The sequence below is a fragment of the Rhododendron vialii genome, chromosome 10a (assembly GCF_030253575.1).
Source record: "Rhododendron vialii isolate Sample 1 chromosome 10a, ASM3025357v1".
Taxonomy (NCBI): Eukaryota; Viridiplantae; Streptophyta; class Magnoliopsida; order Ericales; family Ericaceae; genus Rhododendron; species Rhododendron vialii.
Window position 1 is genome coordinate 722356 of NC_080566.1, and position 12800 is coordinate 735155.

The window sequence follows — 12800 nt, forward strand, 5'->3', positions numbered from 1 at the left end:
AAACCCAAAATAAATACAGCCAATTGTTCATAAAACAGGGACAATCAAAACGTTCAAATGCAATCACACGATTCGGGTACACCAACACTACACCATCAAACTACCCGTTATTTAGGTACCTAATCACGCAACTCGATATCGAAACAAGAGTTCTGCCTCTAAGCTACCATGACAGCACAATTGAGAATGAACTGACTTATGTTTCTGTTAGCAAGTTTCCATTCCAATTCATTGGCATCAGGATCAGGGCAGCAGGTGTAGATAGCCTTAGAATTCCCAGCTCTAGAGACAGAAGATGAGCCTATCACAAGCAACTCATTCCCCAAAGACTTAAATGCAATACCCCAACCTCTATTGAAATCAGCTCTCACCGGAACTAAACCCAACTGCTTCCAAGTATTACTGCTCTTCAAATACACCTTCAGCTGATTGGAAGAGGCTTCAAGAGAGTAAAGCTCGTTATTCACAACTGCAACAAGAGGAGGCGAATGGCTACTCAGAACTGGATTATCTTTCAACATGTTGGGAATCAGTACCCATCTGTTTCTAACCTCATCGAAAAATTCCCCACACGTGAGCTCACCGTCCTCGTTTCTCCCTCCAATCACGTAGAACTTATTGTCCATGTAGCACCCAGAGCAAAATTTCCTCCTCTTCTTCATCCTCGGGAGGGGGTCCCATGAAATACTCTCCGGATTATATTTCTCAGCAGTATCAAACACTTCACCATTCGGCTCCTTTCCAACTCCACCGGCTACAAATGCAAAGGTGCCACACGTGGCAGAGGCAAACAAGCACCGTGGGCTAATCATAGAAGGACCCTTGTGCCATCTGTTCATAGCCAGTTCATATCTCCAAATGACAAGACCATTGAGTTCTTTGCCAGAAACAAGCAGATGGGTTCCTGCAGAAAAGGACTCTTTATCTCCACAAAAGAAAGAAATATCTGTTTGGAAAATCGGCAGTTTTCTCTTAGTCTTGAATTCGCCATCGAATTCCCACCAACTGTTCTCCCCTATGGTTCCCATGAAAACAGATGGTTCCTTGATTCCGATCTCTCTCCTAATCCTAAATAGCTCTCCACTCTTCAAAAGAGATAAATACCTCTTGTTCAAAATGCATAGTTTCCAGTGCTCTGACTGGGGCATTCGAGCAAAGATAAGGGTCTCTAGTTCATAATTAAGCGATGGAATATCTGTGTAATCTGCATCCTGAGGTTCCATACTTGATGGACCATAAACCCAGCTACTAACGGAAGAAAGTCCAAGCCAGTTCTGGTCTGATCTGCTTTTAGTTTTGGAAATCTTCACCTTTTCTGGTGGCAAATCCCTACCAAGACCACCATTTTTGCTCATACAGCAGAAACACCTGTTGAAACCCTCGCTTTCTTCCCTATTTTCTCTCTCTTTTCCCTTGACCATCAATGAGACCTCTGTATGCAAACCAAATAAAAACAAATATAGTCACAAAATCCAACAAACTCAATCTTTAATCACCAAATATGGAAGCAAGTACGAGTCATCAAATAAGAAAGAATAGTTAAATCCACATTTTTTGTGCTGTTGATAGTTACAAGATTGCTCTTTGGGTTGTGAGAGAGGAGGAGAAAAGAAAGATAATGGTTTCTCACCAAATCCCATATCCACCAAAACTGACGAGGGAGATTTAGTGAGAAACAAAGTGGACCGATAAAGATTTGTCTTTCTTTCTTTATTTCTCAATCCTTTCTCTCATCTCTTTTAAGTTATCAAAATAAGTGACATGACTCTCCTTTCTTTTCTTTTCTCACACCATCCAAGGGGCTGCAAAATATTAATCCGGAATTCGGAACCAAATAAAACAGTCCAACTAGAGACTGAACCAAAACTACGATATTTACGAAGGCATAATAAGATGGAAAAAAATGGCACAAAAAGATATGGATTCTTCTATTTCAGGAATACCCAAATAGCAAAGTAGTAATTGTCATATTCAAAAGTGATCAAGTTTTGCAATTTTCCCTCTCCCTTTTCAATTTTCATTTTTTAACAGCAAATCGACATACACTTAGAAGTAAAAAAATACTACTTGAATCCTAAAGCTCTTGAACATGTTACAGTAAGAGATTCACTGCATATATCTGCTAATAAAACCAGAACTTTAGACCAAAAACAGTTGTAATGACATGGGTTAATTAAGAAAAAAAAAAAATACAAACAGATGAACAAAACAACTGAGACCAATACACAACTATCCAAATCAAAGGAGATTCAATAGAAGCAAACCTTAACCAGAAATTCAACAACCCGGAATAGAAAGTGAGACCTTCAAGTCATGAAGACATCTATATATACACAAAGAAGACAAAGAGAGACATATATATATGGAGAGAGAGAGAGAGAGAGAGAGAGAGAGAGAGAGAGAGAGAGAGAGAGAGAGAGAGAGAGAGGCGTGTACCAGATAAGTCAAGGTCGGTCACAAGAAAAAGGGAATTGACGAAAGTCAAGAATTAGGGTTTAATCAGCTGGGTGCAGGAAGTGGATACCCATAACATTTTTTTCCCAAGAGAGATAAAGACAGAATAGAGATGGTGAGATATAGAGGGGAAGGCGAGGCCGGGAAGAGAGAGAGGTGGTGGGAATGAGGAGAATAATATTGTATTCAAAAAGGTTCTTTATAACCCCCGTTTGGTGGGGATTCACGCATAATTTAGTGGGCGAGTAGGTCTGAGTAATATAATACTCCAGGAATATCAAACCCAACAATGGCACTAGCATCAGCATCGTCGATTTCCAGAAAGGTGCTCTGTGTGTGCGTGTGTGTGTGAGAGACAGAGAGAGAGAGAGAGAGAGGCTCTTCCGTATATACACAAGTTAAAAAATTGGAGGAGTGTGTTTCGAAAAAGAAAGAAGAAGATCGAGTTCGATTTCATTATCCTCAGTACATACGTATTCTTGGAGAAAAAAAACACATACACATAGGTAAAAGACCGATTTGGCTTTCCAAAACTCGGCGTCTTTCTTCATCGCACATTCTTACGCAGTTAACAGCCTCTTTGGATGGTGAGAAATGGTGAGATAAGAAATGGTAGCCTTTTCTCATAAAATCTCACCATTTTTTGCGAGATTGGATGAGAAATAGGAGAAGCCAATCAAAATATTTTATTTTTGTACTTTTCTCTCATTTTCTCACCGAAATAGTTAATTCAAATAAGTGATTAGTTAGAAATCAATACCATTTCTTTTCTTTTCTCTTTGAAATCACTTCATCCAAAGGGACTATAAGTGTATGAACAACACGTGCCTGTGTGGCGGAAAAAAGCGTCAGGATATCACTTGGCGGTGCTCCAAAATAGCTGAATAATTGAGGCGTTTGTTGGATCACTATCTAGTCTGTTTTGTCTTTGAAGTCGTACTGTCGTAGTTGAATTTTTGTAGATTCGTGCTAATCTTTTTTGATTAGTCGTTTGACTCTATGATCCGAATTTAAGAAGCCAAACTAATATAATCAACAAAGAGAGTTGTTTTTGGAATGACCTTATCTGATATCAATCTTGTTTTCTTTTTCTTTTTTTTATATTTTAAGACTTTTCTGATTCATCTTACACGAATAAATAATCCCATAATTTTAGTGAAATAAGTTTTTCCGCTCTAAAAAGTTGAGCTCCCTTTTGGTCAACAATTTCACTGACAATTCATATATATTTATTTGTAAGATCATTTGTAATCACTTACGGTGGTTTATAGTAGTATTTGGTTCAATCCTGTAATTTATAAACATTTAGGAATTTTCAATAATTCAGAGTGAGCAACTCGAGCTGGAGTCGAAAGGCTACAAACTCAATCTTAGGCCCCGTTCTTCTAACAAAATAAGTACTTATTTTTTACCCAATAAGAATCCATGTTTTACCTTCTTATTTTGCCTTTTTATTTCTATATTCCAAAAGAGTAGTGCTACAGGTACCGACGGGGTTGGTATCGAAATCGTAGGGATGGCCGCGCCGGGCCGTCTCCGGCCACCGGACGGCTGATCCGAGCTGTCCAAAACTTCTAAAAAAAAAAACGAGGGGGTCTTCGCGAGATTAAACGGCATCTGAGGTGTATAGGGTGCTTGATCCGAGTACCCTTTTTCGTGAATATATGTATATACACACATATATATATATACACGAAAAGGGGTGCTCGGATCAAGTACTCTACACACCTCGAATGCCGTTGATTCTCGTGCAAGCCCCATCGTTTTTTTTTATAGAATTTTTGGACAGCTCGGATCGGCCGTCCGGTGGCCGGAGATGGCCTGGCGCGGCAGTTCCTACGATTTCGGTACCGACCCCGTCAGTACCAATATCATTTTCGATTCCAAAATCTGTATCATTTTTTTATTGCTTATATCTTTCAATTTATAATGAATTTCACAATTTCGCGAATTATGCATGATATAATTAATTGAGATCTATCAAACATGATCCATATTGCATATTTTTTGAGATCTATATTGAAAGATTTAAGCAATAAAAAATGACACATCGAATAACTACTTATTTCTTCATAACAACAAGAATTCTTATTTTTCCTTCCAAAAACCCCAAAATAAGTACTTCCACTACTTATTTATTTTTTAAGGAGCCTTAGCGAAATGGGACCGGGCCTTAATTACGAGGAGTATTTAAATCACGAACCATGGTAGAAAAAATAGCCACGTTGCAACTCAAATACTAAAACCTAGCTCATTTAAACTGGAGTAGCTTTCTTTCTTTAGTGCCCCTGTACAAATTATTCTTTAGCAAAAGGCTCTCCACTGATTAGTGTGGTGGATTTGCCTTTAATCTTTTGAATTCTACTTTTAAAATTATATACTGTATACCTCACTGTCAAATCGACTAAGACAGCATTTATATTGGATGGAATCATGAATTAGGGTATAGTACTTTAGCCCCCATTAAAGAAACAGAAAGGTTATAGGTATCTATATGCACAAATTCTGTACAGATGGCGGCGTGGGATTTCGAAGTGGGTCCCACAATTGAAGCCGTTGGATAATTTTAAACTAATTTCTTGAGTCACTACGTAAAAGCCTCAATCGAATAACTGAAGGTGTTTGATCCGATAGTCTAAATTTCCTTCTTAAATTCTAAACGAACAATTGAGCCATTGGATTAAAGACTTTCAATTATTCAATCGAGCTGATTTTTTTGTAAAGTGACCCGAAATACTATTCTTAAATTAAGGAACGAATTGATCATTTGTGTGGAACCTCAAAATGCTCGAAGTGGACATTGCGATTTGTGTACGATTTGTGCATATGGGTCTATACCCATAGCCTTTTCTCTTAAAGAAATCAAAGCATGCATTTGGTTGGAGGATAAAACCTAATCAGCTTTTAAGCCCACAGATAAGGGAAGAGGTTTATGCCAGTACGTATACTTTATTTAAGTATATGTAATTAGCCCACTAATTCTTTTTGATGTAACAATTAATTGCTCTTTACAAGTTCTAGCACTACACTCTTATTGGAGACGAGGTGGCTTCATTAAATTAATCAGAAAAGGTTCTCATTTACCTAAACTTGTCATTTTCTTTGGGTGCCACCACTAGTCATGGAAAGTCACGGTAACTTGGCATGAGCGAAACAACAATGCTGCATATACAAACGGATCGAGGTGCACAAATTCGAACACAAGTGTGTCAGAATTGTTTGATGCACGTGGGACGCACACGAAGTTGAGGTGTTCACATATGTAGGATGATTCCGACGCGTCTATTTTTTAATTTGTGCATTTTTGTCTCTATCCGTTGCATTTTTGCTGGAAAACATGAAATATCCTTGCTTCTAGTGTCCGGCATATCGTCAAGGTGGACGCAACTATCCTTTCTCTCTTCCATTTTAAGAGTTGGAATTGGAGTGAACGTCGTGCGGTGTCGTGTCATATCGGTTCATCTCATGATTCTCTCAATCCTAAATTGATTTGCTTGTGCTCTTTTGTATTTATCGTGTTGTGTAATTTTCTTTCGGAATCCTGTCATATTCACGTCTTTGGCGAAAGGCTCGTGTATAGATAAATTAAATCAAATGTACGGGGATTGTTTTCCCTTTCGAGAGTTTAATATGATCAAACTTATCCGTATCCAATTTGAAGTTGTTCACAAAATGAATAATATCGGTATCTTTGTTCTCGTATTTTGAAAGCGACCCTGCAAAGTTGTTTTCTCTTATTATTAGGTAAACTAAAAAATAGCAGCTGCCAGCTAGTAAAAGATGCTCCTTCCGTCCCAAATTGCTCACCCCTTACGAAAAGTCGTGCAATTTTCGATTCGAAAAATAAAGTACTTCCAAGCATCATTTTTCAAGTTTTTTTAAAACCAAATTAAAGTATTTCAAGAGCTCTTTAGTATGGAGCAAAGAAATTCAAAAAATGATGTGCGGAAGTATTTTATTTTTGAATATCAAAATTATTCGTTTTTTCGCAGGGTCCAACAATTTGGGATAGAGGGAGTAACGAATTTTCTACAACAATGCATAAGCAAATCTACTACGTACCTGTTAGTCTATTACTCAGGATCAATTCTGAACCAACCAATTTTTTCGTGTCAAAAATGGCCAACCTCAATCCGTTGATTTCTTATCATATGCTTTAAGTTGTCGAAAAATTCTCACCCGAGATTAATCCGTTAATTTCGTATCGTATTTGTTTAAGCTGTAGAAAAATTCTCACCCGAAGTTAATACGAAGGTACTATAATACAAGTAGAGAATTGCAAAACTGGAGCAGAAGTTGCTGCGGATCCGGAGGATAGGAGAACCCTGTTTATAGGAGAAAAATGTGATCTAAACTGAATACAAATAAAATCAAGCTTTGCAGAAACAACTTCAACAAACAGCTTGTATCCATCGAATTTTTTTTTTTTTTAAAAAAGGGCAAAATTTTGGCCCCAACGATCAAACCATTGCAACAGCTGCCCGATAGTCGCAGTCCCTTGTCAACAATAAGAAAAGATTAGAACTTGACATGATTATATTCTTTTGCTGTTGGGGAACGTACGATCACCTTCACATTGTTTGCGCAACACCGATCAATTTTTCACTTCCAGGCAAATCCTCTAAGAAAGATGTGGAGTAACCAAGTTTGAAACACAGCCATTTGCCACTCTGGGAACTCTCTGTGAAGAAGCAGCTTGCATTCCATTTTTCGTGACTTCTGATGATGATAGTGTGAGGTTTCTCCGGCCATCGAAAATGAGCCTGAAGTGATGAACTTTCTTGCCCTTACAGTGACAGCATTTAGCATGCATGGTGCCTGGGTTGATGATATCCTTATCTGAACATTGCTGACACTTTCTGCCAGACCACGATTGGAAACTCATGACGAGTTCTCGTTCTTTTTTCCTAATATCTATTTCTTCGAGCTTACCCCGGGTCCTCTTTTGAAAACGGCCAACACCTCAATGCTGCAGCCATAAACCGCATCATATTAGTGTATGATTTAGCACTCAAATAATGGGTGTAATGTGGTGATCAATAGAAATATAGTAATTAGTTCCATGACAACGAGCCATGATGTCTCTAACCATCATAACAATAACTACTCATGTTCTTTTTTATGGCAATATCTGCATCTAAAGAGGAGCCATGAGCCAAAATGATTGCTCTGGCTTGCGAGATAGTTGTAGAGACGGCTAGAGATTACAGCTAGGACAAGGGCCAAGGCTAGATCTAGCAAGATCCAACTTCTGGTGACGGGACCAGACACGTTTGAAGTTCAACAAAGAATAAAAAGAGAAAAGGACTAATGGAATAAGAAATTGAAAGTATCCTATTGTAGACTAAATAACCATGCACAAATATGATCGAAAATACATTTGCAAAGCATGCCTTAAGAGGATAAGCAATTGTAAAGCGCACAGGTAAAACCTGTGCATCAGACAAGACTACCTCTTGGTGACAGGGAAGAAGTTGAAACCATGAGCGTTGGCCGAATGCCATGCCTTACCAGACAGCAATGATGTTCAATCCTGTCAAACAATTTGCAGCATTAGTAAGCTTAATATGAGGTCAACATTCAAGTTTTAGGCAGTAGCTGACTTTCCTCGCGATTAGTTTTGCTTTGTATCTGAACTGAAGCTTCTTTGGCACGTAGGATCCGTGGTCTGTTTTCAGCTTTTGTAAAATCTGAATGACACGAAAATCAAGTCTATATACCTTAGGAGTGCTCTAATTCGCTAAACATTGCATGTTTCTGATCTATAGCAGCAATGACCATCTATTTAGCAGTCTTGACAAAAGATCAAACAATTTGAGGTAATTGATCAGCAACTTGACGAAAAAGCACAAACCAACTTCGGAATTGTTATCGAATACTATGGTCTGTGGTTAAACTGCAGAAACAATGTTGCAACTGCAAGCCAAGGAAACATTTGATGAACTCCTAGCTAGGTGGAGAAAGGACAACCCGAGGGAAAGCACAAACAATTTGAGGAAATTGATGGCAATTGAATTTCCTGTATGAATATGATAGCACTAAAAACTCTATGTCCATCATTGTGGCAAATCATGATGCTTATTTACCCACAAGTCATGGTAGCGGTTCCAAAAAAATCGTGTTTGTTTACTCACAAGTTTCTTTTAATGAATCATTATAAAAACTATGTTTCAAACTCTTTCTTCATCTAACTGGCCCAACTTCACAGCGGTAATAGTTAATAAGTACGCAATATAATCCAAAAAGATTAATCTAAGTAGAATACCATAGAAATTATTTGTTCTAAAACCATTTTTTTCAAGCACTAGAACGGTCTCTTTTGAATCTACTATTTTATCTCGAAATTAGTTTAGAGTTAAGGCTGATGAAGTAACGTCCAATCATCTTTCTCAAACTAAAACAAAGAAAAACAGGTGAAGTTCAAAATTCAGATTCTTAACTAGGGGTCCCGGGTTAACCGTGCCAGGTGAATTCCGGGACACGTTCTTGGATTTCGAACAACAAACTCCTGGGAGATGCAGAGAGCAGTAAGGATATTTCACTAATCGAGAATGCAAAAGATAAATTGTCAGTGCCTTTTATTTTCAAGTTTACACAGTGCGGTTACATTAAAGAGAGGAAATTCAAGTCAGCAGCCTGCACAGTTCAAGGCTGAAGTAAACACAGAGATTGCCCAATGTTTCAACAATACCGCAAAAATATGCAAAAACATCATCAAAAACCAAAATAAATATAGCCAATTGTTCACAAAGTGGGGACAATTAGAACGTTAATAACCCAAATGCAATCGCGCCGACACTCCACTCTATCAAATTTACCTGTTATTCAGGTACTCTAGTTACCCAACCCGATAAGAGTTCTGCCCTTAAGCTACCATGACACAACTGTTGATAATGAACTGAGTCACCTGACTTATCTTTCTGTCATGAAGAAGGTTCCACTTCAACTCCCCAGCATCAGGATCAGGGCAGCAACTGTAAGCTACACGATTCCAAGCACCAGAAACAGAAGCAGCTAAGCCCCTCACAAGCAATTCATCCCCCAAAGATTTAAACCCAACACTCCAACCTCTACTGATATCAGCTCTCACCGGGACTAAACCCAACGGCTTCCAAGTATTACTACTCTTCTCATATACCTTCAGCTGATTGGATGAAGCTTCAAGCGAGTAAAGAGCGTTATTCACAATGGCCACAAGAGGAGGCGAATGGCTACTCAGAACCGGATCATCTTTCCACATATCCGGAATCAGTACCCATTTGTTTTGAACCTCGTCGAAAAATTCCCCACACATGAGCTCACCGTCCTTGTTTCTCCCTCCAATCACGTAGAACCTATCGTCCATGTAACACCCAGCGCAAAGCTGCCTCCTCTTATTCATCCGCGGAAGGGGGTCCCACGATTTACTCTCTGGATTATATTTCTCAGCAGTATCGTAGACTTCACTGTTTGGCTCCTTTCCAATTCCACCTGCTATAAAAGCGAAGGTGCCACATGTGGCAGAGGCAAACAAGCACCTTGGGCTTATCATAGAAGGACCCTTATACCATCTGTTCATAGCCAATTCATATCTCCAAACGACAAGACCATCCAATTCTTTGCCTGAAACAAGCAGATGGGTTCCTGCAGAAAACGACTCTCTATCTCCATTAAGGAAAGAAATATCTGTTTGGAAAATCGGCAGTTTTCTCTTGGTCTTGAATTCGTGATCGAATTCCCACCAACTGTTCTCCCCTAAGGCTCCCAAGAAAAGAGAAGGTTCCTTGATTCCGATCTCTCTCCTAATCTTGAATAGCTCGCCACTCTTCAAAATAGATAAATACCTCCGGTTCACAAAGCATAATTTCCAGTATTCTGACCGGGGCATTCGAGCCAAGATCAGGCTCTGTAATTCCAAATTCAGTGAGGGAATGTACGTGTAATCTGCATCCTGGGGTTCTACATTTGATGGACCACTAACCCTGCTGTTTGTGGAAGGAAGTCCAAGCCAGTTCTCATTAGTTTTGGAAATCCTCATCTTTTGAGGTGGCGAATCCGTATCTTGGACACCATTTTTGCTCATACGGTAGCAATATTCATCGATACCCTCACTCCCTTCCCCATTTTCTCTCTCTTTTCCCTTGACCATTGATGAGACCTCTGTATTCCCACAAGATTAAAACAAATACATCATAAAATCAACCAAACGCATTCTTTAATCACCAAATTCACAAGAAAGTATGAGGCCTCAAATAAGAAAGCATAGTGAAATACAACTTTTTGTGTTGTCGATTGTTTCAGGATGACCCTTTGGATAGTGAGAAAGGAAGAGAAGAAAGGATTGTGGTTTCCAAGAAAAGGGATGAGTATATCAAAGTAAGTGAAAGGACTCGTTTTCTTTTTTTTTTTCCCTCTTTTTTTCTCATCCTCTCTCACCATCCAAAGAGGCAGCAAAACATTAATCCTAAATCTGGAATTGAAAGTAACAGTCCAACTAAAAGCTGAATCTAAACTACGAAATTTTAGATATCATAAAAGTAAGATGAAAAATGACACAAAAACACATGGATTCTTCAATTTCAAGAGTCAGGACTGGCCATGATTCACGGATGAGCCATAAGCCAAAAAGATGTGATTACCCACATAACAAAATAGCCAAATACTGACATGTACATTAGCCAAGCTGTTTCCGCCTAATGGCAATAGTCAAGTTGTTTCCGCTATATTGTATTTTAGTTGACGTACGTGAGGAGAATGACCTGCCTAGAAATCCGTAAAAACATGTGTTTTTTGTTCACTTAGTTCAGCGAAAACGTATCCGAAGTAATCGTAGTAAGTTTGATTTTACTTGTTCTATTCAGAAACTGACCAAGTTTTTCATTTCCCCTCGTCCTTTACAATATATATATTTTTTTTTGCTGCAAATCAACATACTACACCTAGACCTAAAAAATAAGTTACAAAGCCACTTGATTCAGAGCATATATCTGCTAAAAATCAGAAATTTAGCCCACACAACGGTTTTAATAACATGGGTTCATTCAGAAAAGTAACAACTAAGACGAGAACACAAATTTGTGAATAAAACCTTATGTATACACAAATAGAAACATGCAAGTCATGGAGACAATTATATACAGACAAATAAGAGAAAGGCGTACCAGAGAAATAAAAGAAGTCAAGGGGATCGAGGAAGTCTTCCGAGTTTGAAGTGTTGGGGTTTAATCAAATGGGTGCTGCGTGCAGAAAGTAGTTAGCCAACTTTTTTTCCACAGAGAGAGAGAGAGAGAGAGAGAGAGAGAGAGAGAGTTTTAGTGAGATATGGGGGGAAAGAGCCGCCATTAAAGGGAATGAAGAGGTGGGAATAAGTAGTAGTACTTCTGTAATATTGTATTCCAATTCCAAAAGGTTGTTCTGGTGGGGGTTTATCTATAAAGTAGTGGAAGCTGTACTCCAAGATTATACTAAAACCCAACGACAATGGCAAGAGCATCAGCATCGTCGATTTCCCAAAAGCATCTCTCAGAGTGAGAGAGAGAGACAGAGAGAGATGCTCACTTTGTTTAGTTGAGGGTTTAAAAAGTTATTTTTAAGAGTTAAGTGGTAATGAGTAGAAAGATAGAGAGAGAAATTTATTGAAAACTGTGTCGAAAATAAAAATTACTCTCTTAAAACGGTGAACCAAACGGAATGGCTGTGTTTCTTCTGTGTAGAGGAGTTAGAAAATTGGGTGTGGAAGGGCACATGAAGTGGATTGTGTTCAAAAAAGAAGAAGAAGAAGAAGAAGATTACCCAAAAAAAAAGATTGACTTTGATTGAGTTCGATTTCATTGATACCTTGGGAGGTCTTTGGCTTCAACCCAACTGAAGAAGAAAATTTCGCGTTTTTTTTTCCTCTTCATATTTTCTCATCAAGTGAAATTAAAAAGTTAAATATATTGATAAAAATTGAAAAAAAGTTCACTCATAACGAAAATAAGCAAATCAAAAACTACAGTAATTTAAGACAGTCAAGCTTAATAGTGGAGTATTATTTTGATAAATTACTCCTTTCTCTTAATTAAATCACGAAATCACGACCAATTGTAGAAAAATAGCCACGTTTTTTTTTTTTGATCAGAAAAATAGCCACGTTGCCCCTATAAAATGGAAGCCCCTTGGAAATGGAGTAGCTTTCTTTCTTTTAGTGCCCTTGAATGAATAAATTTTACTACTTTTTTAACAAAAGGCCCTCACTGACAGTGTGATGGATTTGCCTCTAAACCTTTTTGATGTTTGGAGTTCTACTTTTCAATTTAAGTTCTGTATACTTCACTGTCAGAATCGAGTGTGTAAGTTGTTTTTTTCTCATTAGGTTGACCATAATA

The 12800-nt window shown here is 38.3% G+C and overlaps 2 protein-coding genes across 7 annotated transcripts; both read right to left on the minus strand.

The window, feature by feature from the left end:
• On the minus strand, positions 1 to 2951 carry LOC131304149 (F-box/kelch-repeat protein At3g27150). Of its 4 annotated transcripts, XM_058331282.1 has the most exons (3): positions 2437 to 2845; positions 1369 to 1432; positions 1 to 1329 (listed from the first exon to the last, which is right to left on the minus strand). In XM_058331282.1, the coding sequence occupies exons 2-3, from the start codon at positions 1419 to 1421 to the stop codon at positions 159 to 161; spliced, it is 1224 nt and encodes a 407-aa protein (XP_058187265.1). In that variant the 5' UTR covers positions 1422 to 1432; positions 2437 to 2845; the 3' UTR covers positions 1 to 158. The 4 variants fall into 4 exon arrangements, with proteins under 4 accessions (XP_058187265.1, XP_058187262.1, XP_058187264.1 ...); XM_058331279.1 differs by having other exon boundaries at positions 1 to 1432; positions 2437 to 2951; XM_058331281.1 differs by lacking the exon at positions 2437 to 2845 and adding an exon at positions 2265 to 2434 and having other exon boundaries at positions 1 to 1432.
• Positions 2952 to 6730: 3779 nt separating this feature from the next.
• On the minus strand, positions 6731 to 12271 carry LOC131304032 (F-box/kelch-repeat protein At3g27150-like). 3 transcript variants are annotated; one of them, XR_009192289.1, is made up of 4 exons: positions 11595 to 12271; positions 9273 to 10593; positions 7908 to 7987; positions 6731 to 7423 (listed from the first exon to the last, which is right to left on the minus strand). XR_009192289.1 is itself a non-coding variant. In XM_058331129.1 (2 exons), the coding sequence occupies exon 2, from the start codon at positions 10580 to 10582 to the stop codon at positions 9320 to 9322; it is 1263 nt and encodes a 420-aa protein (XP_058187112.1). In that variant the 5' UTR covers positions 10583 to 10593; positions 11595 to 12271; the 3' UTR covers positions 9007 to 9319. The 3 variants fall into 3 exon arrangements, 1 of the variants encoding a protein (XP_058187112.1); XR_009192288.1 differs by having other exon boundaries at positions 7908 to 8144; positions 11595 to 11978; XM_058331129.1 differs by lacking the exons at positions 6731 to 7423; positions 7908 to 7987 and having other exon boundaries at positions 9007 to 10593.
• Positions 12272 to 12800: the final 529 nt, after the last annotated feature.